General features: G+C 47.6%; 1 protein-coding gene across 3 annotated transcripts in view; it reads left to right on the forward strand.

Annotated features, from left to right (window-relative positions):
- MICAL2 (microtubule associated monooxygenase, calponin and LIM domain containing 2) overlaps nucleotides 1–26,509 on the forward strand; it is a 140,477-nt gene that overhangs the window by 99,959 nt on the left and 14,009 nt on the right. For all 3 annotated transcript variants that reach the window (XM_015596557.2, XM_006905644.3, XM_015596566.2), the window contains 9 exons: nucleotides 1,886–2,143; nucleotides 3,303–3,418; nucleotides 4,238–4,364; nucleotides 5,048–5,138; nucleotides 6,298–6,445; nucleotides 7,528–7,727; nucleotides 8,118–8,224; nucleotides 15,408–15,479; nucleotides 18,707–18,856. In XM_015596557.2, the coding sequence (XP_015452043.1) occupies nucleotides 1,886–2,143; nucleotides 3,303–3,418; nucleotides 4,238–4,364; nucleotides 5,048–5,138; nucleotides 6,298–6,445; nucleotides 7,528–7,727; nucleotides 8,118–8,224; nucleotides 15,408–15,479; nucleotides 18,707–18,856 (1,269 nt within the window). The remainder of the gene's footprint in view (nucleotides 1–1,885; nucleotides 2,144–3,302; nucleotides 3,419–4,237; nucleotides 4,365–5,047; nucleotides 5,139–6,297; nucleotides 6,446–7,527; nucleotides 7,728–8,117; nucleotides 8,225–15,407; nucleotides 15,480–18,706; nucleotides 18,857–26,509) is intronic.

The raw sequence follows: 26,509 nt of genomic DNA on the forward strand, positions 1-26,509 counted from the left end.
TGGCTACTGAAGAGAAAGGAAAGTTTCTCCTCAAGAAACTGCACCTGGGCTCCCAGCTGTGTCCATCTTGCCCTTCCCCACAAGGACGGTAGCCCACCCGCAGGCCCCTGCCTCTGCTAGCCCAGTATATGCAGGCTAGGGTTCTTGAACACAGCAGGCTTGTTCTTGCCACAATGAGAGCTTGGTCGCCAAGAATGTGAAGAGGAGACACATCATAGATGTCTCCTGAGGCTGAGTCCACCCTCATTTGAAGCATTAAACAAGCACTGTCTGACTTTTGCTTGTGGTTTACAGCCTCTTTCTAGCTCAATATTTGAGGTAACTATTCTTCCTGTGTCCACATTCACTGGCCACCTGATCTACTTCAGGGGTGCTTACAGCATGTTTTGAAGAGGGGGATTTTTGAGGCTTGTCCATTCACTCTTCCCCATCTCATCTCCACACTTCAAGGGAGGAAAATGATCAAGTTACTGTAGAAACAGGTATGAGAAAAGAAAGCAAATAACAGGAGCCCCATCCAGCCTGGGCACCGTGACCTGACAGAAGGCTCTTGGGCCAATGCTGGGTGCAATTTGGGTGATGTGGTTTGGGTATGAAAATATTAGAATTCCTGGAACAAGTTATTTGAAATCATGGCTATAGGGGAAAATGACCCGGTCGGTCGCTCTGTTTGGAGATGAGGCTGCGCCTTCTTAGACCTTTGTAAATGCTCTTGCTGGCATCTCGAATGGGTCCAGAATGTACTTCACCATATGCTGTGTTTCGTGCCATCATTATTATTAGGGACAAGAATTCCCATTCATTGAGTACTTCCTATGTGCCAGGCATCAGGCTGGGGATTTTATAACAGTCTCATTTGGTCCTCATATGGCTCTGTGAACTAGATTTTGTTATTTCCATTTCTTATGTAAGAAAATAGGAAAAAAGAAAGAAAGAAAGAAAATGGAAAGTTAGGAGAGTTCAATAATTTGCCCAAATTTACACAGTCATTAAATAGCAGAGGTGGAATTTGACCTGTTGCTCTTGATGACCCCAAGGCCTGTGTTGGTCCTACACCTATATACACTAGTCCCTGTCTCCCTTCCCCAGGATGTGAACCTTCTGTGTCACCTCTTGAGAAAGATAGTCTTTAGTTTCTTTAGCCACACAATGAACAGGTTTGACTCTGGGAGACAGGCATCCTACAGTTTACTGCCAGGGTCCCTGCTGGATGAGCAGCCTAGTCCTCTACAGCAATTAACACGGTGAGAGCAAAGCAGGGCCCTGAGTAGCCCTCAGCCCATCAAGAAGAAGGGTAACTGATTCTGCAGAGAAAGTTTGAGTTATGTCAAGTGTCCATTTCTTTTCTGGTCTTGTTTGACCATTAAATAGTGTATCTAGACCGCATTCGCTTAGCTTAGTCGATTATAAAATCACTCTTTTATTTGCTCTTTTGTCTTTTAATTTTACTGAAGTTATCATGGAAACCAGCCATATGAAATATGCATATGCGTTTGCTGCAAGACCATTTCAGAGTACGTTGTTCATTACAACACAGTGTTCTCTGTTGAAATCTCTTCGTGAGGCGGTTCTTTTAGAATTTGGTGCCAGGAAAACATTGCCTCCTCTAAGGAATTTCTATGCTTCCTTCTTTCTGATATGGAGAGTCCTGTAATATATCAATCCCATTTCCCTTTTGTCCGTGATGCCAGGAATCACAAAGCCAAATTCGATGCTTAATCAGAACTCTGTTGGTCCTCACAGATGGCCGATTTGGGTTCTCTTAATTCCCTTGGCCCTGATATTCTGTTTCCGTTTTGATTAGTCTCACTGTACAAACCCATTGCAAATCCTTCTGTGAAGAAGTGGGTATGAATCCTTGCACTTTGCTCCTATTCTCCTGCAGGACTACATTGATACAGAGATGCTGCTGTGTGCAGAGAATGTGAACCAGGATAACCTGCTTTCTTACGCCCGTGAAGCTGCAGACTTTGCCACCAATTACCAGCTGCCATCTTTAGACTTTGCCATGAACCATTACGGGCAGCCCGACGTGGCCATGTTCGACTTCACCTCCATGTACGCCTCAGAGAATGCGGCCCTGGTGCGTGAGCGTCAGTCACACCAGCTGCTCGTGGCCCTGGTGGGCGACAGCTTGCTTGAGGTACGGCCTGCATTTTGAGCCCCCTCACTCCTGTTAGAAGGACAGGTCCCTGAATTTGTTTTGTCTGGCAGCATCTGTTGTCATGCAGTTGAGGAGAGGACAGACCCTCAGTCCATTAGCAGGACTCTGCCAGGCCTATCCTGGCCTTGGAGCCTACCCTTTCAATCCATTCAGAGGGGACAGTCTGTCCATATAATGGCAAGAGAACATTGGGGTTCTTCTGGGCTGACTTCTTTGTCAAAGTACAAAATTAGGTGGCCCTGGTCTGGACTTCACGGCCGTCCTGCTCAGAGCATGTGAGCTCTCGGCTGGGCCAGGATGTCTTCCTCGTGTAGATGGGTCTTTGTGGCCTTTCAATGTGGAGATTGTGTAGAATGCAAGAAAGGTATGAGGGCCCAAAGTCCAGTTTCTGTCCATGGCCCCAGAAAATCAGCAAATGCTAGGATCCTGAGTTTAAATAAACGCTTTCGGAAGGGATACATTTTTATCTTTAAGCGTTAACTAAAAAGTGTTATGTATTTATCTCAAGTTAAACATCAAATTTCAAACCACACTTCAGGTACACATGGAATAGTTATATTAGAACTGAGCTTGGTGAATCCTTCTTTACTCACCATTGTGTGTGGACTATAACCTAAGCTCCTTGGCTGAGCACTCAGCACCCCACTCGGTACCCTACTTCTCCGGTTTACCTCTCAGTACTCTTCTCCTCCGATCTCTGGTATACCCGAACCCGACCAACTGTTCTGCCATCAGGCTGTCATTTTCCAACCAGCAAGCCTTTGCCCACTATTTTTTTTTTTTTTGCCCTCTATTCCTCAAAAGATCAAGATCAGAATCCTATCCATTCTTTAAAATCAGCATAAATGCAATTCTTTTATGAAGCATTACCTATTTCCATCCCCCCACCCCACCAGGATCAGAATTTGCCCTTTTTTGAGCCCCACAGCAGATTTGTTGTTCCTGTGTCATAGCACCCTTTGCACGTGGCTTGTGCTACAGACATTTGTATTTGTAGTGAATCCTGGTGGGCTACCCTGTCACCTCTCTGTCCCCTCAGTGCCTCGCATGGACCTGGCAATGGGCAAATGCAGAACAAAAGGGATAGCAGGCTGGAGGGCCTTACAATTGACAGGAATTTGCATGTTTTCTCTTGCAGCCCTTTTGGCCCATGGGCACAGGCTGTGCCCGCGGCTTCCTGGCCGCCTTTGACACGGCGTGGATGGTGAAGAGCTGGGACCAGGGCACTCCTCCGCTGGAGCTGCTGGCTGAAAGGTGAGGATCGGCGGCAGGGCCCCGTCGAAGTGCAGGCAGGAGGGGGATTGAGGCTGGCCATGAGGCGGCTCCTGGATGAACCTGGAGCCTCTGTCTCCTCTCGTCTGCCTTCCCGCATGTGGCTTGATTTGTTCATCAGAGTCCCCCAAGGAAGCTCTCCATCATGATCTACCTCCTTCAGTGACTTTCTCTGGGGGCCAAGACCTTAGGTAGTAGGTGCCAAAAAGAAATCTTCCTCTGGGGTGGCACTGCTCAGTTGCCGGGAGCCAGAAGAGGTTTAGCGGGAATTTCCTTTGAAGTGCTGAGTATCTGTCTGTCCTGCCCTGTTGGGGGCTGGGTTCCCTGACCACCCAGGCCTCTTCCAATGCTGAGATCCTGGGCTTCTTCCCAGATCCCTGCTGTTGCCACGTGGTTGCGACAGCTGGTGAACTGGGAAAAGTCAGAACTGTGGGGTTTGGGACAGGACTTTCTGGTCTTGGGTGTGGAGGTCTGTGGTCACGGGAGACAGGCCACAGGAGGCAGCATAGCTGAGTGGTGATTATAGCAAAACCACAGGTCACTGTGCTGCCAGCTCTGTCTGGGGGAGGAGGCCAGCATCCCTGACTCCCGGATTCCCTCCTGCCTCCTCTCGGCCCCTTTGAACCTCTCATTACTTTTCAGATCTCAAGAATCAGGAGGGCCAGGCATTGCAGTGAAGGGTTATAGAAACACATCTTAAAAGCCCTTGAGAGCAGGGCAGGCGGGAGTGGGCTTGGGGTGTGGAGGCAAAGGCCTGGGGCTTCGAGAGCAGTCCCTGACCTGGGCTCTGCCCTCTTCCAGAGAAAGTCTTTACCGGCTGTTACCTCAAACGACCCCAGAGAACATCAACAAGAACTTTGAGCAGTACACGCTGGACCCCGGGACGCGGTACCCAAACCTCAACTCCAACTGTGTCCGGCCCCATCAAGTAAGTCCTTCCTCGGGGCTCCATCCAAGTCACCCTTCACTGACCAGTGGGAAGGAGGATGTCACCTAAAATCTTGTCTCATCCCTGGGACCAAGGCCACCAGTGTTTCTTGGCCACCAGTGTTTCTTGGCCCAAAAGAGCCACAGGAGTGACATACAGTCAGGCACAGGAGTGACATAGAGTCAGCAGCTCTCTAGCACACAAGAGAGAACTAGAGCACATGTAAGCATAGGTCCACATATGTACATATATTTACATATGTTTGTCACCGCGCGTGTGTGTTGCTAAGCATACCTCTCTCAGATAATCTACTTGGCTGAATACTGAGTCTTCCATCCAAGGTCCTAGTCCTTTTCATTCCCATTGACTCAGAGCCATACAACTCCCAACCTCTTCAGTCAATAGCACCAAGAATTGTATGAATTTTTAAAATTAGCCAATGACATATATTTACATTTGAGTCCTTCCACATTTGGGTAGATGATTGAGATCCATGGCTCTATGTCTCACGTGGCCTGAGTTCCCTTGCTGAAGGTCCAGTGGTAGAGTGAAAGGGTGGCTGACATTAAGTAGAGAGCAGGTTGGGTTTGGAGACCCCAAGACTAGAATTTAGAGAAAGCTAGTGGGCAGCGATGTGGTCTCTCTTGCTTGTAGGTGATCTGTGTGGTTTCTCTTGCTTGTAGGTGAAGCATTTGTACATCACTAAGGAGCTGCACCAATACCCTCTCGAGAGGCTGGGCTCAGTGAGGAGATCTGTGGGCCTTTCCAGGAGGGGTAAACGACCCTTCAGGGACCCTTCAGGGACCACTGGGAGGGGCTATCCAGGGAGGAGGCCTCCTGGATGGCTGTGGGAGCACAGGCCCTAAAGCCAGCCTGGCTCTGCTTCGGTGACCTTTATGACCTTGGCCAGGCTTCTCTCCTCTGTACTTCAGTTTCCTCTTCTGTAAAACAAATGACACTCCTACAGTATAATCATCATAAAGAAGTTAATGTGTTGAGCACTTAACACATTGAAGTGAACGTGAATTACTTCACTGGAGCTTTTTTTCTTCTTTTTTTCTTTTGGTTCAAGTATGGGAGTCTGTCTCCCCAGCTAGATAACAAGCTCCATGTGCTCCACTCTTTTCTGGATCTTCCAGAGCCTAGCACAGTTTTGGACACAAGGCCGGTGCTCAGTGGTGGAGGGAAGGAATGATTAAATGATTAAATGAATAACTAACTCCCCAGCATCTTTTAGGCTTTGCTTTGGTCACTATCCTGCTTAAAAGACCTGTCTTCCATCGCCTGCCCCGACCTCGCATCCTTCCTGCCGTTAGGCAAGTTTGGCCTTTCCAGCCACTCCTCCCCTCCCTCCACACACCACATGCCCCCCGCTGCCACCCCTGTAATCAACCATTTTATACAAACGTGGCAGGTTTTTCTAGAGTCTTTGCCATGGCACAGTCCTTTTTGTTTTTCTGGAATGCCTTCCTCTGTCTGATGAATTGCTAGACACTTTTTAAGAGGCAACTCAAGTGTGCCTCCTTTGTGACTCTTTTTGGAGAGTTCCCCTGCCCTGGCAGACTCAGGGCAAACCGCCTCGTGTGCTCCCCTGGCACCCTGCTTTTCCGTTATTGCGCTGTGTCATCATCACCCGCCTCCATGTCTGTCTTCTCCAGTAGAGGAGATATTGGCAGAATCCACGTCGTCCTCACTTCTGTGTTCCTAGCCTTTTACCGGGCCTGGCCAGAGGGGGTCTTAGGGACTCATTGCTGCAGGAGAGCATGCCTCCTGTCAGAGCATCCTGCCCGCTTGCCATGTCCTTGACAGGGCTCCTTGCCTTGGTGCTGTTCCTTCTAGTCCCCAGCTATGGTGGCAGTCAGAGGGAATCCCCAGGGGGGCTATTGAGATTTCTCCAGAGTGCTTTACCACTGTCTGTCTCTCCCTACTGCAGAGTCAGACATCCGACCCAGCAAACTCTTAACCTGGTGTCAGCAGCAGACTGAGGGCTACCAGCATGTCAACGTCACGGACCTGACCACATCCTGGCGGAGTGGCCTGGCCCTGTGTGCCATTATCCACCACTTCCGGCCTGAGCTGATGTGAGTCTGGGGCCCAGGCTGGACTTGCCAAACCCCTCATGGCCCAAGGGGACCCTGGAGACAAGTTAAACAAGGGCTGTTCTGCTAGATGCAGAATCTTCAGAATTTGGTTCAGAATTTCTCATTTCTCTTTGCATATTTTCAATTTGAGTTTTTTCTTGTTTGTTTTCACTTTGCACTGATTACTCTGTCTACAACTTATATGATCTATGTTTGTAATATGTGAGGAGCAAAAGTGACTCAGGCTCAGTGATTATACTAGTTCCCCTTGCCCCCTCCATCACCACACTTGGGAAATTTGAGTGTTCGCATCTTGGAATTCTACCCTCAAGAAAGGAATTATGGGAAAGACCTAATTCTGGTGACCAGTGTGAGGCTTTATAGCCAAAAGCATTAGATTTGAGACCCAGATCAATTAACTGTGTACCATTGGGCAAGCCACTGATCTTCTCTGAGTTTGTTTCTTCATTTATAAATTGGAAATAATATCAGGTTCTTTAGGCAGATTGGGTTATATTTGTGGAAATACCTCGTGATATTGAAGGCACAATACATCTACTGATGTTGTATTTAAATCAACGTGTGCAGTATAACCTCACAGCCATGCGCAAATCCATCCACAGGGCTGAAAGAAAACCTCTCAAAGGGTTATCAGTCGGTAACTAGGAAGTCGGGTTACCTCGAAAAGGCGGTGGGGCTCTCACTTGTTAATTTATATGTTATATATATAACTGAATTCTTTTTATTTGTTTGTTTTACAAGAAGCCTGTGTTAGTTTTGTAATTAAAAAGAAGAGAACGTATGGGAACTATTTAAAAGTAAAGAAGCTCATACATTTTCCAAGGTGGTGTAAATCATTTTCTGATTGTTTTCAGTCCAGGCAGCAATGACATTATCATGGCCCAGATCTGATTTGGTCCCACCCTGAGTGAGAAGGACAGGGTTAGCATTTTCTCTTGGCTGAGTCTCTGGAGAGTGGGGCGGGGGAGATGATTGAGGACAGGGGCCGGGGTCACTGCTCCTTTGTCCTCCCCTTGCCTCTGCCTCCTCTCTCTGAATTTCACCCTATTTTGATTCTCTAGCAACTTTGACTCTTTGAACGAAGATGATGCTGTGGAGAACAACCAGCTGGCATTCGATGTCGCAGAGCGTGAGTTTGGCATCCCCCCAGTGACCACAGGCAAAGAGATGGCATCAGCCCAGGAGCCCGACAAGCTCAGTATGGTCATGTACCTCTCCAAGTTCTATGAGCTCTTCCGGGGCACCCCGCTGAGGCCTGTAGGTAAGGATTTGCTTTCCGACCAGGCTTGCTCGGCCCTTGAGGCATCACCGCCCTCTGCCTGTGTCTGGCTGCTCTCCACACCGGTGTCCTCTGTTCTGGGGCTGACCCATGCCTTCCCTCCCTTTGACTGTGAGTCCAATTAGGGGTAGACCCCACCCACCCACACTTGTGTAAGTAGGTATGTGTGGCAGGTGCCATGTGACACTGGGGAATCTACCCCTTCCCTTGGGAGGTCACTGATAGAGCTACATCAGCCCCCTACCCAGGCCGTTTACCCCTTTAGCTGGGGGGTAGATGGTTTTAGAAGGACCTTGTAGCAACGACATTCCCCGAGCTCTAGGGTAGCTGTGGCAGGATCCAGATCTCAGTCCTTCTTTTACTTCCTGGCAGATTCTTGGAGCAAAAACTATGGAGAAAATGCTGACCTCGGCGTAGCCAAATCATCCCTTTCCCATAACTATCTCAACCTCACCTTTCCAAGGAAGAGGACTCCACGAGTAAGTCTCAGCCGCGTTTTCGTTTGATTTCTCTTTGCACGTGAATGGGGCAAGGAGATTGGAGAATGTCATGCTGTCTGTCTATGCTGATAAATTACACAGATAAAGCGCTCACAGAAGACACGAGTAAAATTCAATATTGTAACTGAATGTTTTTGGAAGTTTCCCATGGCACTGTGTAGCTAGCTTCAGTGACTTAAAAGTGGTTATAGGAAGGTCGTGATAGATCAGCTCAGCTTCCTGAGTGGGGAAAAGGAGATGATTTCTTACTTTGTTAAGCAGTTTATTTAGATCAGGAACACAATGGCCGTTTAGTGGTAGGGGTATATGGTGATGCTACATGTACACATTCTGTTTCATTATTATTTTTTTTTATTCAATCATTCAACAACTGTTTATTGAACCCTACTGTATGCCAAAATTAGGGGTGAATTTTTTGTTTGTTTTTGATGAGAGAAGGAAATACAGAGATGAATAATATAGTCCTTGCCTTTGAAGAACTAGGATTCTAATAAAGAGGTTTCCAAACTTTCCTAACTTACAGTTCCCTAGTGTCTCAGCAATTTTTTTCAGTGCTCCTAGATCCAAAGAAATATATAGAAGTCCATTTATTAAGTAGTTAAGTCCAAATAACTTGGTAGGGATATTTTGCAAGGTATATGACAGACTTTATCATGTTTCCTAGAAAATTTAAAATATCCTGTGTCTCCTCTATGAGTTTACGATGGTGCCAGAGGTGCCTTGGTACACAGTTTGGGAACTATCAACCTAACAAGAAATTATAATTTTATTTGAATGGTGGCATCTCTGTGGAAGGGATAATACAAGTTATCTTGTTTATTGTGCTCATTTTACAGGTTAAAAAAAAAAACAGCCCAGAGATGTTAAGTTGTAAGTAGTGGCACAGAACTTGTCTTCCCTTCCCAGACCAGCAGGGCAGCCCTCCCCTGGCTCTGCAGAGGGCTGCAGGCCTTTACATGTCTCAGTCTCTCTAGGCTGCTGACAGTCTCTCAGCCTCTGGCCAGTCATGCCATGTCCTGCCAGCCCCTCCGCCCAGGGTGGGGCTGGGCCTTTCTTTCTCTCAGCTGTGGGAGCAGTGGTCACTTTTTCCACTGAGGTCTGTGCTCTCTAGAATGTTGCAAGCAGTTGTGCTAACTCCAGGAGCGGAATAGGATACTTAATGCTCTCCCACATCTTGTTTATAGCAAGGAATGGGCGAGCCAGACTGGGGCTGGGAAGGAAGGTGTCCAGGTTGGCTAGGGTTTTCAGCAGAGCAGCTAAAAGGCTGAGCTGCACCCAGCTGCTCTGTCCCACTCAGCTCCCCAAGCTTTCAATCAGGCTTTGTGGGAGGGCTGCGTCACCCACCACATGTCCCACTGAGCAAAAGCTGTCTTCTGGAGAGCACATAGGCTTGTTCCACCCCAGCCCAGGTGTTTTTTCCCTCTGAAGCCAAGGACCCCACTCAGCCCAAGCAAGCCCATGCAGCCTTTCTGGAGGCTCTCTGAACCAAGCATTTCCTGCCTTTCTCCATTTCACTCAGTTTCTCCCAACACATAGCCTACAACTGGGAACAGCAGGGGAACTGAAGCGGACTGTTTAAACCTTTCACTCACCACACCTCTGTTTACGGGGTCACGCAATTGAAACAGCTACGCCAGATCTGGCTCAGGAGGTGGGAATGGTCAGAAGTCAGCAGTCAACAAGGCCTGTTAGACCCTTGAGGGCTGCTTGGGCCTTGCTCTATGCTCCACTCACCGCTGGCTCTGCTAGGAAATGCAGAGGAGCAGATGGCTCTGCCTGGCTAGCCCTGGCCGATTTGGAACCATGTCACGTCTCCTCCACGGTGTGCCCAGGGGCTGTCCATCTTCAGAGGGGTGAAGAGCCACAGATCTCCTCCCTCCCACACATCCCACTTAACGCCCCAAATTTGCCCTGCTCTTCAGATAGGTAGAGAGATTAGGTCACTGATGTAAGTGCATGGCATGGGCGTTATTTATCCTTTTCTTTCTTCTAAAACCAAGTGAATGCTTCCTTAGGATGGGATGACAGTAAGGCCATGGGTCACATGCTGCCTTGGTCATCTCTGAAATACCCCAGCATATTGTCCACTCTCAGTGCCAGTGCAGTGATTGCGCCACATGGAAAGCACCTCCTCCCATTCGACCATGCCTTCCCGTTGTAGCTGGACACTTTTTGGTTAGGGGAATGTATTTACAATGCTCTTTGGTCTTAACATCTCTCACAACCAAGAGTCCTGAGTCCACTCCAGTTCCCATGGGATGGACGCAGAGGGTGTTGACACAGGCGACTCTGAAAACTGCGCACACACAGAGGCTCCACTACGGTTACACCCAGAAGAGATCAGTGCCAATAGGTGTGCAACCCTCAGTACCCCAGCTCATGTGCCCCTAGGACTAGAGATGGAGGCCAGACCATGCTTGCATGATTCTACACCACAGCACACACGTAATATTTGTACATATAGGCGTATCTGTATTCAAGCTCACTCCCTTCTCCCATCCCTCCCTGCCCCCTCACTAACTCCCAGAGGGCATCATGATATGGGAATCGAGCCACCCACGTTTGTTCACAGTGCGGCATCATAATCTGAAGAGGGTTTGTCGTTTCTCCGCTGAGCCTGTCTTAAAAATCTTTCTCCCTCCTAGTTTTCACTGTAGGTGTTAAATTTTCCTCTCATCTCTAATTCCAATAACATCAAAATCCCAGGCAGACTGATCAACATTAGGTGAAATAAGACTTTTTCCTCCACAGAGGACCTTGTTTACGTTTAGAGAGAGTAACTCTTCTATCCATCCACTGAGAGGGTTGTCCCTCTGGTGAGTGGTAGCTATTGGGGTTGGTTGATCAGCTCTGAAGACTGGATGGTCCATGCCTGGGAAAAGGAGAGCTCAGGATTATATTTTCCTCTTAAGAAACCCTTGGTCTACTTCTGCAGACCTACCTCTGATCCTGGTCAGCATCTAAGAGCCTCATGGCAAGCCACAGTCCCTGGGGACTCCAGAGCTCTTATCACCATGCACCACCACAGGTGATGCCTGAACATACATATGCCTGCATTTATGACCACTTCAGCCAGTACACATATTACGTTCCATATGTACTCAGGGTACCTGATCTTTGTTTTCTCCATCCTGAGCCCACTCCTTGGAGGACAACGCAGCATAGATGTTGTCACTTGTCCATGAAAAGCCCAGCCCAGAAGCCCAGTCAGTGGCCCTAGGATGTTTATCCTTCTCAGCTGACTGATTCTGGCCCAGGTTCTCCTCCAGCACTGGTGCCTGGTAGAGTGAAATGCACAAAGCATGACTCAAGTCAGTGTCTGATCTGGGTCCCTCCCAGCTCTCCTCTCCTTGTCCCTCCTCCACAAACACTCTCCAGGTGCTATATGAGAAAGTACTTCCTCCATCCACCCATTCAACACACATTCACTGAGTGCCTATTTTATGCTGAGTTCTCTTCTCGGAGCTGGGGGTAGAGCCATGAACAAGACAAGCAAGGACCCTGCCCAAGGAAGCTGGCCTTCTAGAGGGGCTTCCCAAGTTCCTTTCATTCCCCTCCCCCACCTGCTTTCACAGAACCATCCACCTAGAAGCCAAAGCTCCCTTCCAGGTTTCTAGTACTTACCGATTCAGAGATCTGAAGAAGGTTTAGGAAAGTCGAGAGCTCCGGGTCTTGATGCTGCCCGGCAAGCACAGGGCTCATGAACAGCCCCTCCAGCACTGGTGGTTTCCAGGCTGATCTCAATCCTGTACAACTGCAGCCTGAGATTCTGAGCTGGTTTACAGAATGGAAATGTGCTCTGTAGCCAGGTAGATACATATACATATTTAGGTCTGCTGGGGATTCAGCACATGTTCAAACCTCTCAGGAGGTTCCTTTGCTTGTCTGCAAAACGATTATAATAATAAACATTGCATTGCAGTGAAGACACCATGAACAAATGTGTGCTGCAGGTCTGAGCACCTTCTCTGGCACGTGCAAGGGCCTCCATAAATAGCAGGTCGTGTCTTTTATAACTACTGATTAAATGAAGATGTGCATCTTCTGAAAAGATGAGTGAAAGTAGTTGGATTGAACACTTAGTTCGGTACTGCAGCCATGACTGATGCAGCATTTCACACAGAGCAGATTCCTATCTCGTTTGTCCCTGGTATTACCTTCTGAGGAAAACAGGGAATGTATTCTCATCCCAATTTTACAGATGGGGAAACTTGGGCGCAGGAAGATTAAATTGCAGTGTCATAGGTGGTGAACGTCAAAGTCAGAACTAGAAGTCAGATTTTCTGTTACCTAGCATTAACCTGAGTGACAGTGTCTAACACTTACACAACATTTTATAAGAAATGTTGTACCTACATGATTTCATTAGTTCATATAATTTTGAGCTTGATAGTATATCTTATAGGTGAGGAAACAAGTCAGAGAAGTTAGGTGATTTTCCTAAGTTCACACAGCCAGGAACTAATTAGCACCAGAACTCGAACCCATGACTCCTTACTGCTCTGTCATTGAAGAACAGCTCTCTTGCTAGTGACACTGGCCATCTTTCTAAATTTCATGGTTGCTCCCCTACTCAACCAGGCCATTGCCTGCAATGGCCAATTTCTCCCTATGACCCAGATCTAAATTTCTTTAGGATTAGGTTACATTAGCTAACTAAATATAAAGTTTGTTTGCTTTGGGCTAAAATCACATTAAGTCAGGCTGTGTGGGAACACGGTTATCTTGTACTGATCAAATAAATGATCAGATTGGCAGATATGTCTTTTTAAAGGAGACACCAGTTTAATAAATGCCTTTTGGTATATAGAATCTTTTAGATCCTTGGGAAAGCATGATAAGAAAGTGTTCTTAGGGTGAAAAAGAAAATCAGTTATTGGTTTAGTCTCATGCTCTCTCTGACGAGGCACAATAAGTATTTTCTTCCTCTTTGTACCTCAATTATTTGTAAAGCAAATACAGCTCAAGGAGATAAGGGTACTGAGGCAACTTTGGATCCCATAATAGAGATATACAGATAAAAAATTAGGTAAATCTTCAAGTTGCATTTTCTCCCCCTTTTTGTGTTAACCTAGCTCTTAGTTGAGAATCAGCGCTTCCATGATAAAAACCCATAAGGAAGAGTAGAGACGCTTTGTGTATCTGTGTTGCTAACCTTTCCATATAGATTGCATTTTATTGTCCTGCGAGTCAGGCTGAAGCAGAGAAGCTGTGGTTGCCCCCACTCACTTCCTTTATTCTCCGTGAAGGATCTGGGGCCTTCTTAGGCACCACCATGGAGCACACTTCCCCCAGGAGTACTCTCTGTGCCTGTGGCTAACATACTGGCTTTCACCTACCTACACAAGCTCCTATTGTTGGAACAGTCACGCCCGGGACTGTTGAATGCAAAAGAGATGTGTTGCTCTTTGAGGGAGAAGCCAAGTCCTCATTTAAGGTAGAAAGAAAAAAAAAACAACAGAAAACCTTAAGATTAGTGTTCTTGTTGGGTAGGACATCCTGTACTTTCACAGGCTCCACTCTGCAGGCCAGCGAGCCATTCAGAGGCTGTGTAGCTGGAGGCCCAGACAGCCTGTGCCTCTGAGGCCCAACATTGTTGCAAATAAGGTCATCTGTTTCTCTTGGTGTTTGCCCAAGAGCTGGGGTTGAAATAATTTCCATTCACAGAATCATGATTTATTGGAAGCTGAGAGAAATGTTGAAGGGAAAGCAGGAACCTTTGATCCGTTGATTTTTGCTGCCTGGGCATGGGATGGGTCAACTTTTTAGACAAGTAGCAATGACTAAACTATGGTTAATATTGTCTTTAAAAATAGTAAAGGTTCTGGTGAATATGGGGAGGGAGCAAGGATGATGGGGAGGATAAGAACTGGAGAAGCAGGTGCTTTCCATGTGCTAGGGGCTTCGATGTTGTTACTGTTATATCATTGTCATATTATCATATAATAATCTACAAAATTATTTATTGTTCCAGAACAACTGGGAAGTTAAAAAGAAAATCTTCTTGTGGTTGGGCAAGTTTAGGATGTATGGGACTGATTGGGCTTATATTCCTAGGTTTGAGGGGAGAGAGTGGCCAGCAGCCCTTCCTACTGCATCCAAAGTGAAATAAAGTCTGGGGTTTAATCTGGGCTGCAATGGAGGGCCCTCTAAGGGTGAGGAGGCTCCCGGCAGAAGGGATACGTAGTTGGTGGGGATGATTCTGTGGTCCTCAGGGGGCTGGCCATCTGGAGAAGTCCCCAGCTGGAGACTGGTGGTGGGTGGAGCCCCAGTGTCAAGAATGGGCTTACCCTGCAGGGTGCAGAGGAGATACCAAATCCAGGCCTCCACACCCATCCCAGCCACAGCATCAGCTCAGTTTGCGCAGTCCCTCTCATTCCCTGGAGACAAGCCTGACAAGAGGTGGCCCTTCGGTGGCCCTTGCAGAGGAAATGTAGTGAGCTTGGGCAGTGTGAGTTTCTCCAGATTTTAAATGTCCACATTTGGACAGCAGAAAGTAGACTGTAAGGGGTTATCAGCAGGGCAAACGTGTAATTTATTGTCAAAACCAGGATGCTTTTGAGAGTGAAAGGGAGGAAAAAAGCAGTAAATCAGAATTGTCCTGGTCAAACTGAGCTGTATACTCTTCATCATGTTCAGACCACGTCTGATGCTTCTTTGAAGTTAATAAAATATTGTGCCAGTAGCTGTAATGGTAACTGAATGGCAGACGTAATTTACCATCAAATCCTTGGGCAGCTGCTCTGAGTCCCAAGAATCCTGCGAGGTGAGTCAGTGTCACCTTGTAGAAGGTGGTCTCCATAAGGTAGCACCCTCAGGGGCTTCAGCAAGCCTGGCTGCCCTGAGCCCGAGGTCGCATTGACAATGGAGCCCATCCCTGCCCTGTCACAAGGAGTCTTTGTGCTTCCGGACGTTTCCACATGATTGGGAATGTGATTCCCACCCCTTTCTGACAGAACCTGAGGCTCTCCAGGTTGAGTGAGGCTTCCTCCATTGCATCTGAACAGAACTCTAGTGAGCACATTGCTCACAGGGCAGGGCATTTTATGTCTGCCGGTTGTCTGGGTAGGCAGGGCTGTATGTCCAGTGCTGGCTCAGAGCTATTAGAGGAACCACAGTCCTTGATGGCTCTGAGTTCACCATGCTTTCTTGGCCATTGCAGGTGGACAGCCAAACCGAAGAGAATAACGACATGAACAAACGGAGGCGGAAAGGCTTCATCAACATGGATGAGGTTCGTGTGCACACAGTGTCAGTTTAAGCAGGCCCGTTGCCTGACAGCCAGTGGCCACATGCCCGCCTGGCTATGGCAGCAGCGCTGGCCCTTCCTGCCTTCCTCTCTCATGAGCTACTGAGTTCCAGGTTTGGCTTAATGGAAAAACAGGTTCTGATCCTCATTCCACTACTTACTAGCTATGAAACCTTGAGAAACAGAATCTCCCAGGGTGGAGCTCATGTCTGTAAAAAACAGATGATACATTTGAAACTTAAGAAACTAGGCAGGATTTTTAAAGATTAAATAAGAAAACGTTATATAAAATGCTGATATCTGGCACCTAGGTTAATCAATCTATAATTACTATCAACAGCAAATAGTAAAGAGGCGCCACTGTCCCACTTTTCTACCAGTCATGTTTCTACTTTTTATGTTTTCTGAGCTCTCAGGGTTTAAGGCCAATGTCCTAGTGCCCATAAGTGCCACCTTCTGGTGAAAGAATAAAATTACAGGCTACTTTGTGAAAACCAAGCACAGATCTCCGGCTACTACTGAAAAATTGATTAGCAGAGTTTCGTTTCTGAGTCCCCAGGCAATTCTTTAAACAGACCTGAGATATATACCTCATTTGAAAAAGCCGTTCTAGTCCCACGAAAAGAAGCGCAGATACTGTCAGTGAACTATAGGATGCTAGTGTTAGCTAGCCGACTGGCGAATGTCATAATTGACATTGAGGCACGTGAGAGAGTTTATATAAAACAGTGACACCTGAGTTATAGGACTTAGAAGATTTCTATCTTATATGGTTGAAGAGGTGTTATTGCTGTATATTTTTATAACATTGTTGTTCATGTCTGTGACTTGCTTCTTGTGGACGCCTTGACTGGGGTCAGGACACTGGTTCTCACAGCAGTGAACTTTACAACAAAGACAGCCACCTGGTCCACCTCGGGGGAGCTGCCTATTGCTCACCCCATTTTCTGGGATGCTCAAAGGAAAACACTGATCACAAAAACCTGGAGTTCAGTTCATGTCTTAAAATGTGCACAAACTCATTTTATCTACTGAGTTCAAATCACCCTAGTCTGACCCTTTTCTAGAACTTCTTTGGGGGATCCCTTCAGGAGATGTTGGTTCCCTGTTTCTTGGCTCTGATGTGAGCCAGAAGCCAGCAGATAGGGAGATGGGGGAGAGGAGGACGCAGAGGCTTTCTAACAGAGTGGGAGAGCTGTCGCATTTCCCCCATTACAGGTGTTAGCTCTCACCTGAGGTGCCTATGATTCGCTTCAGCCTCCTCCCAAGAAGCTTCCCTTGGATGCACTTTGTCTCAGGTGGAAGTCTTCTCTCGCCTTTCATCCGTGGCTTATTTGAGGGAATGTTTGTGCTCTTTCTGTTGATGGCAGCAGAGGAGTGGGGTGAGGGAAGAAATCTGATTGCACCTGCCCCTTCTAAGATGTCTCTGGGCTGTTTTCTGGGCCTGCTATTTTGCATCCAAGTCGGATTTAACCAAACAGTAATTCTTTCTAGATTCTTGCTATTCAAAGTGTGGGTCGAGAATGAGCAGCATTGGCATCACTCGGCAACTGGTTAGGAATGGGGAGTCTCAGGGCCCACCCCAGACCAACTGAACCTGAATCTGCTTTTGAAGGAGCCCCGAGTGATTCATATGCACATTAATGTCTGGGAAGTGCCATCCGCATGATCCGCTGTCCTGGCTGCCTTTGGCCTTGAACAAACAGTGACCACCCAGTAAACTCACCCTCTTTGCACTCAAGACTGTATTACTATGCAGAGTTACATTTCCCGCTTTGAAGTGAAGAGTGACTCTGGTTTGTGTTTGTCCAACACTTCAGAGCAGCTATGCATACAGTGTTTCCCATGGGGCTGCTACTCTTAGGGATCTTTTTTTTTTTTTTCCCCCAAATTGACGATAGCTTGCTGCCTCCCATGAATTTCTTCTAAGTGAACACATCTTTCTTGTCTTGCGAATGTCTGTTCCTGAGGGAGATTCATTGTCTCCTTGAGAAAGCAGAGTGCTGGCTTGACATGACAGTGCCATTTACACTTCTGAGGCCTAGGGAACAGGTAATGGGAGATCCCATGGTAAAGGGAAATAGGCATTCAGTGAACACTGGTGATTTTCCAAGTTTTATATTTAGCAGAAGAGCTAAAGAAATCTTACATAAATGCCATTGTATAAATGACATAACCAGATGATCACAGCCAACATCAGTCATTAGTCACATCGATATCATGTACTCCGATATAAAGCAATGAAAAGAGCACTTCACCTCTGTGACACCCTTCTCCAAAATCAACAGCCCTGGTCTAATCATGAGAAAACATCAAAACAACTCAGATTGAGGGGCTTTGTACAAAATAGCCGACCAGTCCTCTTCAAACGTGTCAAGGTCATAAAAGACAAAGATGGAGAAACTTACAGATGGGAGGAATCTTAAGGAGACATGATGGCTAATTGCAGTGCAGGATCCTGGATGTACCCTGGAACCAAAAAAGACCATTAGTGGAAAAACTGCTGTAATTGATATCAAGTCTATAGTTAATAGTATTGTGCCTAGGTTAATTTCTTAGTGATGTTAAGCGTCATGATTACTCCAGATGTTAACATTACCTCCAGGTGAAGGAGAGTATGCAGGAACCATCTGTGCTATCTCGGTAACTTGTCAATAAATCTAAAATTCGTTTAAAATTAAAAAATTTTTTTTTAAAGATAGCAACCAAGAACAGGACAGGTTGCAGTTGAGAGTGGGGTACAGAAGAGAGAGCCCAAAGTCTGCCTTGCCTGACTGACACCCCTCTTGCTTCTTTCATCCCCTCTACTCTATAATTCTTGACAGTCACATGATGTATTTTTGAAAACCATTTTGCATACCACTTCATTATTATATTTGATTTTTGCAACAACCACATGAAGTGTGTTATAGTCCCACTTTACAGATGAGGAAACTTAAGAGAAGTTAAATTGCTCAGGTCACTGGGCTGGGAAATAAAAGAGTCAAGATTCAAACCCTAACTGTCTGGCTCCCAAGCATGGGTGTGCCTGTCTTTGGGAAGATATGTCCCCTCCTGAGAGCATTGTCTCCACTGGGCTTCTGCCTTCCTTCCTCAGGCCACAGAGGACATTCTTCTTTAGGAAACTGGTCCCCTGACCTCAGCCACCAGGCCCATCCCTGATATCTAGGTTTCAGGACCCAAAAATCAATGCACTGATTTGGCCTTTGCAGCTTTCAGGCTTTTCCAGCCGGAGCTTGGGCTCCAATCAAGAGGGAGGCAGCAGTAAAGAAGGTGGAAATCAGAACAAAGTCAAGTCCATGGCAAGTCAGCTGCTGGCCAAGTTCGAGGAGAGCTCTCGGAACCCCTCACTCCTGAAGCAGGTGAGTCCCATCAAATGCTCACTGGACCTGCCTTCTTGGTGACCAGAACTGAGAAGCCAGAAGAAATGTTCAGGCTGGTGATGGATTTCAGGTATACCAGCCAGGCCCAGCTCAAGTGAACCTTCTTCTAGATCACGAGTCAACAGACTTTTCTAAAGGGGACAAGATAGCAAATAGTTTAAGCTTTGGGAGTCATCTGATCTCTCTCGCAGCTGCTCAGAACTCTGCTATTGTAGCATGAAAGCAGCCACAGACAATACCTAAACGATGTGTGTGGCTGTATTCCAATAAATCTTTATTTCTAAAAACAGGCAGCAGGGCAGATTTGGCCCAAGGACCATAGTTTGTTGATGCTCGTTCTGCATTGGAGAAGAAATCCTTCCCTAATTTGGTTTTGTTTTGCAACAATGACTTGGTTTGCAGCCATCTATGAGATGGTACAGCTGGAGGGAGCTTTAGAGGTGCTGGATACCTGGGAGATCCCTAAGTCCATGGTGAGAAGTCTGTCCATACAAGGGGAAACTGAGTCAAAGGTCTTAGTTCCTTGTGAGCCTGCAGGAATGGGGGCCAACTTCCCAAATATCTTCATGGTGTCCCTCTTTTTATTCTCTTGGGTCAGGCTGGCAGGGCTGTGTGTCTGACCAGAGTCCGTGTGAGGCTGAAGGCAGTCAGAGCTGTATCAGGCAGCAGACTGAGCTGACTTCTCTTGAGCTCTGGCTCGGAGTTTGCTGTGTGGTTCAGTTTGCTCCCCTGAATTCCTCTGGGATACCACTGTCACACTACCTAAGCTTGGGACAAGGGGTTTTTATTTTTCTTTGGAGGACATCTGTCACATGATAGAATTAGGCTCTCCTCAGGAAGAGGACAGACTCTTGGTTTAGAGGTGATCATAGGCATCTTCCTGGGCTTGATGTGGACTATGGCCCTTGGGGACAAACTAGCCTTCCCCAGAAAGCCAGGTTTTATTATAAGGGGGCCATTTTCCTGAGACTCATAACTGAATTTCTTTCTCAATTGCGCCTTCTGGAGGCTTGGTCACTTGTGGGCCCCCAAGTGTTGCCAAGGTCTGTCTTCCATCAGAAGGACTGTAGCACCCTCGTCCTCTAGTGAGCAGGAGTTTTTTCCATTTCCAGGAGGACTCAGGCCTGGCCGCCCTGACCTGGCATGGGCTGTGGCCGTGCCTGCCAGTGCCCCAGGTCTGAGCCAAAAGCAAGGCCTCCCAGAGGAGGAGACTCCAGGACTTACTGTCCACGTGGACGGAGCGCCAGGGTTCAGGTTTCCTGGCAGAGCCCAGCTCACAGGGGCTCAGCCCAGTGCCCTCTCTCTGTACCTGAAACTCTCCCTCCCCACCTCTCTTCCTCTCCTCCCTCCAAGTATCTCAGTCTGACTTACCTTTCTCTTCATGTTTCCTGCTGCTGCTTTTCTGGACTCACCTTCCTCTCAGGAACGCCGTGTCTCAGGGATAGGTAAGCCTGTCTTGTGCTCATCTTCTGACCCTCCTGTTAACTCACGCTGTCTCAAGCCGGAGGAGCCCACACCCACCCTATCACCTCTGAAAAGGCAGGTAGGGCTCCTTCCAGTGGATGGGGTATTTGATACAGAGGGGTGGGCTCCATGGCCTTCTGCATACCTCAGGGCTAACTGTAGATTCTCCAGGAAGGCAGACACAACTTAAGGTCACTACCCGTATAGGTATACAGCATCTTGAAATATATGCCATCAGCCAATCAGGAATATCAACTGACCAACTGCTATGCTCTCGGTGTTTTATTTGCTTGGGGAAAAACAGGCCACACCACATGGTCTTTGGTCTGTTTTGTCTGATGCCCCTGGAACACTTAGCTTTAGTTGCAGGCCACTTAAATAGGCTGATTTCTAAATCGAATGAAAAAGTGGCGGTGATGGTAGAATGGGCTCAGGTGGCTGATTGGCTGCACGCCTTAAAGGGGGAAGGCTGAAATGTGGCGCAGATCTCTCCTGGTGCCCAAGCAGACGAGGACCTGTCTGGTGGACAGAGACGCAAGCTGTGGCCCTTTGCAGCTAGCCTCTTGGGTTTGGAATTTGAACAGAATCACTGTTATTAACCACAGCATTCAAAGATGTCTGATCAGCGTGAGAAACTTTGTGTTGCTTCTGGGTGGTGGAGGTCGACCAAGGTCAGCGCAGATGTAAGGCAGTGATGTTATGTCTGTGTGTGTAAGAATTACCTATGGAGCAATTTATTTTTTCAATTAAAAATAGGTATTTAAAGAAAAAAAAACAAACAACGAGATCTGGTGCCCACCCCAAGACCAATGAAATTAGCATCTCTGGAAGTCAGGCCCAGTCTTGAGTTATTTTTTAAGAGTTGCCCTAGGTGATCTCAGTGTGCAGTCAGGATTGATAACCAGGATTGTACTGGTTTTGATTCAGTGGGTCTGGGATAAAGCCCAAGACTGTCATTAAGGAGGATGTCATTAAGGAGGGTGTTAGTAACCAATCTTACTCGAATAAACTTAATTTAAAAAGAAAATATTTTTAAAAATAAATAAAAGGAGGATGACAGGTGATTCTGATGCAGGTGGTAAAATGTCAACGCCTGAGGTTAGTTTGGAATCTTACTCCGGGTGGTCATTGGTCCTCATGGGGATTCCTCGTGTTAGATTATTTAAGGGCCACAGTAGGGAAGGAAGCTTGATTTTCCTTCTCTCCCAGTTCCCCTCGGTGGTTGCGACAGGGCATGTGCTTCGAGAGCTAAATCAAGTGTCTGCTGGTGGAGAGTGCCCAAGCCGGCCCTGGAGAGCCAGAGCCAAGTCTGACCTGCAGGTGGGGGGCCCAGAAAACCGTGCTGCCCTGCCTCCTGCCTGCCAGGGAGCGCTGGCCCTTTCTGGGGTGCTGCGGCGGCTGCAGCTAGTGGAGGAGAAGATTCTCCAGGTGAAAGCCTCGCCCTTTGCCCTGCCTGCGCCCGAGTCTGCGGTGCCTTCCATTCCCCCTCTCCCTCCACTGGCCCAGGGCGGGTTCCTTCTCTTGCTGTCCACACCCTGTGTCCCGTCCAGTCCCGTGTGTGGTGAGACAATGAGACAAGCCTGCCCGACTGCCTCTCGCCTCCTCCCCTGGAGGTAGCCATCCCAGTCCCTGTCACTCTCTCTTTTTTCTTTCTCCTTTCTCACTTTGACTGCAGAAGAGGGCTCAGAACTTGGCCAACAGGGAATTTCACAAAAAGAACATTAAGGAGAAAGCGGCTCACCTTGCCTCCATGTTTGGACATGGGGACTTCCCGCAGGTAAACGGGGCTTTCCGTCCCCCCAGAAACCCAGACATTGACATTCCAGTGAGGCAACTGTAAGTCCGTCTCTGGAGCTTCATTTCCTCCTTCCTCCTGCTTTTACAGCATGAGGCACAATTCATGTTTCAAGCCACTAAAGAATGCAAGTTAGTGTCTAAAAAAACTCAAAGAGAACATTCAAAATAGGTAGATAAATCAGGACAAAGGGACAATGAAGGCAGAAAAGTAGGCTCAGATCAAAGGAAAATGTTACTGAACAGAAACACATGCTGTTAGATGCCAGATGGCTTCTGAACAGGATCTCAACTTAAGGGTCGATACAAAAGAGAGAAAGCTGGTCGGTTGCAAGAATCACACTACAGTGCCTTTAAGGTGAAAGCAAAACAGTTGCTCATGACATTTTGGGGCACGATGGAGGCATCTCCCCATGGCCTGATCAGAGAGACACAGATGGGGAAGTCAACCATGTGCCATAACCGGTGCACTGCTTTCCCAAAAGGCAGCATTGAGCCAAGAAAAATGGCTTTCCCTTAGCATACGAAGCACAGCCCCCTCCAAGGCAGGTACTTACTTACTTAGAAACTTGCTGAAAAGAAGAGTGGTGCTTCCAAGGAGATGAAAGAATCGATATGAGGTCCCATGCTGCTTGTATGTGTCAGGTGCTCCTTGCCTGCGGCAAGCCTGGCCTCTAGAACAAACTTCTGCTTCTTTCACTCAATCTCCTCCAGACCTGTGTCCTCTGCTACTCAGCGTCATTGACATGGGGAGGATGATTTGCATTTATTTAGTTCGTGAGGTTCCGTGAAGCTGGCACAGTTGTCTGCAGCTACAGAGGCCCCAGTTGGGGCCACCTGCTTGCCCTAAAGTGGCCCAGGATTCTTCTTTCCTAAGCTTGCAGCTGCCGCTTCATACCAAGCTCCAGAGTGAGGACTTCGATAGTTAGTGCTGGTGTCTGTGGCAGACACAGGCGAGAACAGCATGGTTTTGCTCCAGCTGTTTTGGAGTGACAAGGGAGTTAGAATAGTTGTAACTATTCCAATAGTTGTAACTATAGCAGAAAATGGAACCAGGAGCCAGACAGTCCTGCCCAGCCTCGAAGTCAGAGGCTACTATTTTGTCCTGAGGCACAGGCCTGGACGTCTTTCCCCTCCTTGAATACACAGGCATGGGGCCGCATCACCAAGGCGAGCATCACTGTGCTTTTCCCCAGGGATAATCATAGTTTCCTCTGTTTCTGTTCTGTGCAGAATAAACTACTCTCTAAAGACCTGTCTCATACTCATCCTCCGTCTTCTCCCTCCTGCCTTCCATCTCCTGATCCAGCTGCCACTTCCTCTCCATCAACTGTTGACTCTATTTCTCCTGCCAGAAAGGTAGTTTTTCTAAACGATTAGCTTCCCCCACTCCCCGCATGTTCTGAGATGTTCTGCTCTGCTTGACCTGCACAGACACATCTGGAGCTTGGCTTGGCTAAGATGAAAATGTGTAAGATACTTTACAGCAGTCTTGGATTTGGTTTTGTTTTTGTGTTGGAGCCAGCAACATACTGGCACAGGCGGCACACAAAAACTCATCTAACAGTGCTCGCTCATCCAGGAAGCATTAGTTGGGCATCTGGCATATGCCAGTCATCATGCCACATGCAGAAGAAACAAAGAGGAGGGTGGAACAGTTCCCTTACTAAAGTTTAGATGGCAAACAGCATATTAGAAATAATTTTTTACCATATGAAATTGCCAACATTTGGCTAGAAAGTCAGAACGTTGGTATGACCTGAGTTTGGAAATAAAAGTATTTATGGTGGTACAGAGATGAGTGTGAAAGTGAGCCCACTCTTTTCACGTTACTGGATTTCATTCCATCCTCTTATAAAGAGCCACTGAAGGATCTGCACTGTGTTCTAGAAGGATGTTCTCAGCAGCGCAGAGGTTGGCTCGAAGGAAGGAAGGAAGTGTGGAGCTAACTGTGGTTAAGTTGATAAGAAAATGTACTATGAGCAATTATTAAATTTGGGTTCTGGGGCACTTTTTATGTTTTCCACTTGCCCTTCTTCTACCTAATATGCTGAGAACACCATCCGGCTGGGAGAAGGGCAGCCTCCAGAGAAGCTTGGCCCTTGGAACTGATGAGCCTAAAAACGGATGTGAAGGCCATTTCTTTAGCGGTTGCTCAGTGAAGTAGGTTCGGCGTCTCTTCTCCACAGACTGCCTGCTCTGAACGCAACCAAGCCGTTTAGCTCCCACCTTGGTGGACGGTGCTGAATGTTCTCCTACCAGAGTTGCATTAGTGAAAAATTAGGAGTTGCTTCTTGGTATGTAGCTGGGAGTCCCCACCCCATCAATCCCACCCCGCACACACATCTGCCCCAACACATCTTCTCTCTCTGTCTCTTTCTCTCTGTCTCTCTGTCTCTGTCTCTGTCTGTCTGTCTGTCTGTCTCTCTCTCTGTCTCTCTGTCTCTCTGTCTCTGTCTCTCTCTCTCTCTCTCTCTCTCTCTCTCTCTCTCTCTCTCTCTCTCTCTCTCTCTCTCTCTGAAGAAGGGTGCAAGTAAGAACTCCAAGAAAGGAGCAAGGTTTCCAATGGGGCTGTGACACATCCCTGGAAGGGCAGCTAGAGGTGATGTCAAAAAATACAAACACTTTGTCTTCATTTCCCCTGAACATAGCCAAGGCTGAGAAACCTGGCATCTTGTTCCAGCTCCCCCTTCGGCCAGCTTTTTGGCCTTAAGTCTCCTCACCTGTCTGGGCCTCCATTTTCTCACCAACAAGGCAATGATTCCCAGTCCACATGATAGTGAGCTGTGTGGGTGGAGAGCGGCATTTTGTCATCGTCACCAATGCTTAAGCATAGCTTTTTTGCCCTCCCTAGGGAGTATTTTCTGCTGTGGAAAAAAGGTCCCCGTCACTCATGACAGGATGATGAGAGGGGTGAGGGCACCTGGGGAGACAGGCAGTGGCTCATGCTCCTGGCTGAGTAGTAGGGCCCCACACCTTTCTTGTCCCTGGCCCAGCCCCTCTCTGGCTGGTCCGGGTTAGGCCCTCTTTTGCCTCAGCTTTTCTTTCGTCTTCAAGATAAACCTGGCTTAGTCACTGTCCTCTCAGAGTTGAAGGCAGAGCTGGGTGAGAAAAGCCGCCACACTTCCCAGGTTCCCTGATGTGGTTTAGTAGGTATTAGTTCTCTAGGTGATGGCAAAAGGCAACCTGTGTGGGTACCTGTGGGGTCTCCAGGGTCTGACAGACACTTCTCATCAGTGAGCATGTCCCTGGCCACATCATCATCACACCCCACCGAAGCCCTGGCTGCTTCCCTGGGTTCTTCATGCACCTTTAAACCAACGTCACTCATTAAGCCAATGAGCGAACATCCATTCATTCAACCAATATCTGTTGGATGAAAGCTCGGTGTCAGGCACTTCAGGCTCTTGGGATGTGCAGAGATGAACAGAAGTTACTTTCCTGCCCTGATGAAGTGTATATCCTAGTAGTGGAAAATAACCAACAATAATATGACATAGAAGTAAATTATAATGTGTCAGAAGACAAGACGATACTTCCTATGGAATATTAGAGCAGATAGCAGGACCTTGGCATGTGGGAGAAGAGCAGTAATTTTAATGAAGTAGCAGGGAGTTCTTCCCAGAAATGTAGACGGAGCGGGAGCAGAGCCACAGAAAAGAAAACAAAGGTACAGGCGGGGTCTGGGGCCCAGGGCTCCTGACTCCAGAGGCTGAGTCCATGCAGAGCCCACACGCAGGCGCAGGGAGGACCACAAATGGGTGGGGGGAGCGGGGCTTTGGGATGGCCAACTCCAGGTCTCCTGGCCTCCACCTCTACAACTTTGTTCTTTATTTCTCCCAGGTTGTGCTAGAATGATGGCCCCCTGCTTTTTCTTATCCCATCTGCCACGCCAACCTTGGCCATCAGCTGATGGTGTAATTGGGATATTTTAATAGCTTCTGCCCTGTTGTGCCATTCACAGTGTGTCTGGGAATGATTTGAGAGCTCTTAGAAAGGGTCACTCTGGGATATTTGGCAGGTCAGTTACCCTCTCTGTGCCTTAGTTTCTCCATTCGTAAAAAGGACCCAGTTTGCACTTAACGCCCACAGACCCCTCCAGATCTCACTGTGAAGCCACTGCAGGCAGTTAGGGATGGAGGGAAAGTTTCTTGGAGATGATATTTCCAGTGTTACTACCCCACGCCTCACCCAGCTCCACCATAGATTGAACACTGGACTTTGCACATGCAGAATCTTGCAGAGTGATGTTCTCCTCTGAGAACTGGCTGCCCCTTAAAGTAGGTGACAATCCAGTGACAAGCAACTTCATTCAGTCTTGGTGGAGCTCAGGGAGCCTCCTTCCTGGAAAGAGCCTAGGATGTAATGCTTCTT

Source organism: Pteropus alecto, unplaced genomic scaffold, assembly GCF_000325575.1.
Source record: "Pteropus alecto unplaced genomic scaffold, ASM32557v1 scaffold461, whole genome shotgun sequence".
Taxonomy (NCBI): domain Eukaryota; kingdom Metazoa; phylum Chordata; class Mammalia; order Chiroptera; family Pteropodidae; genus Pteropus; species Pteropus alecto.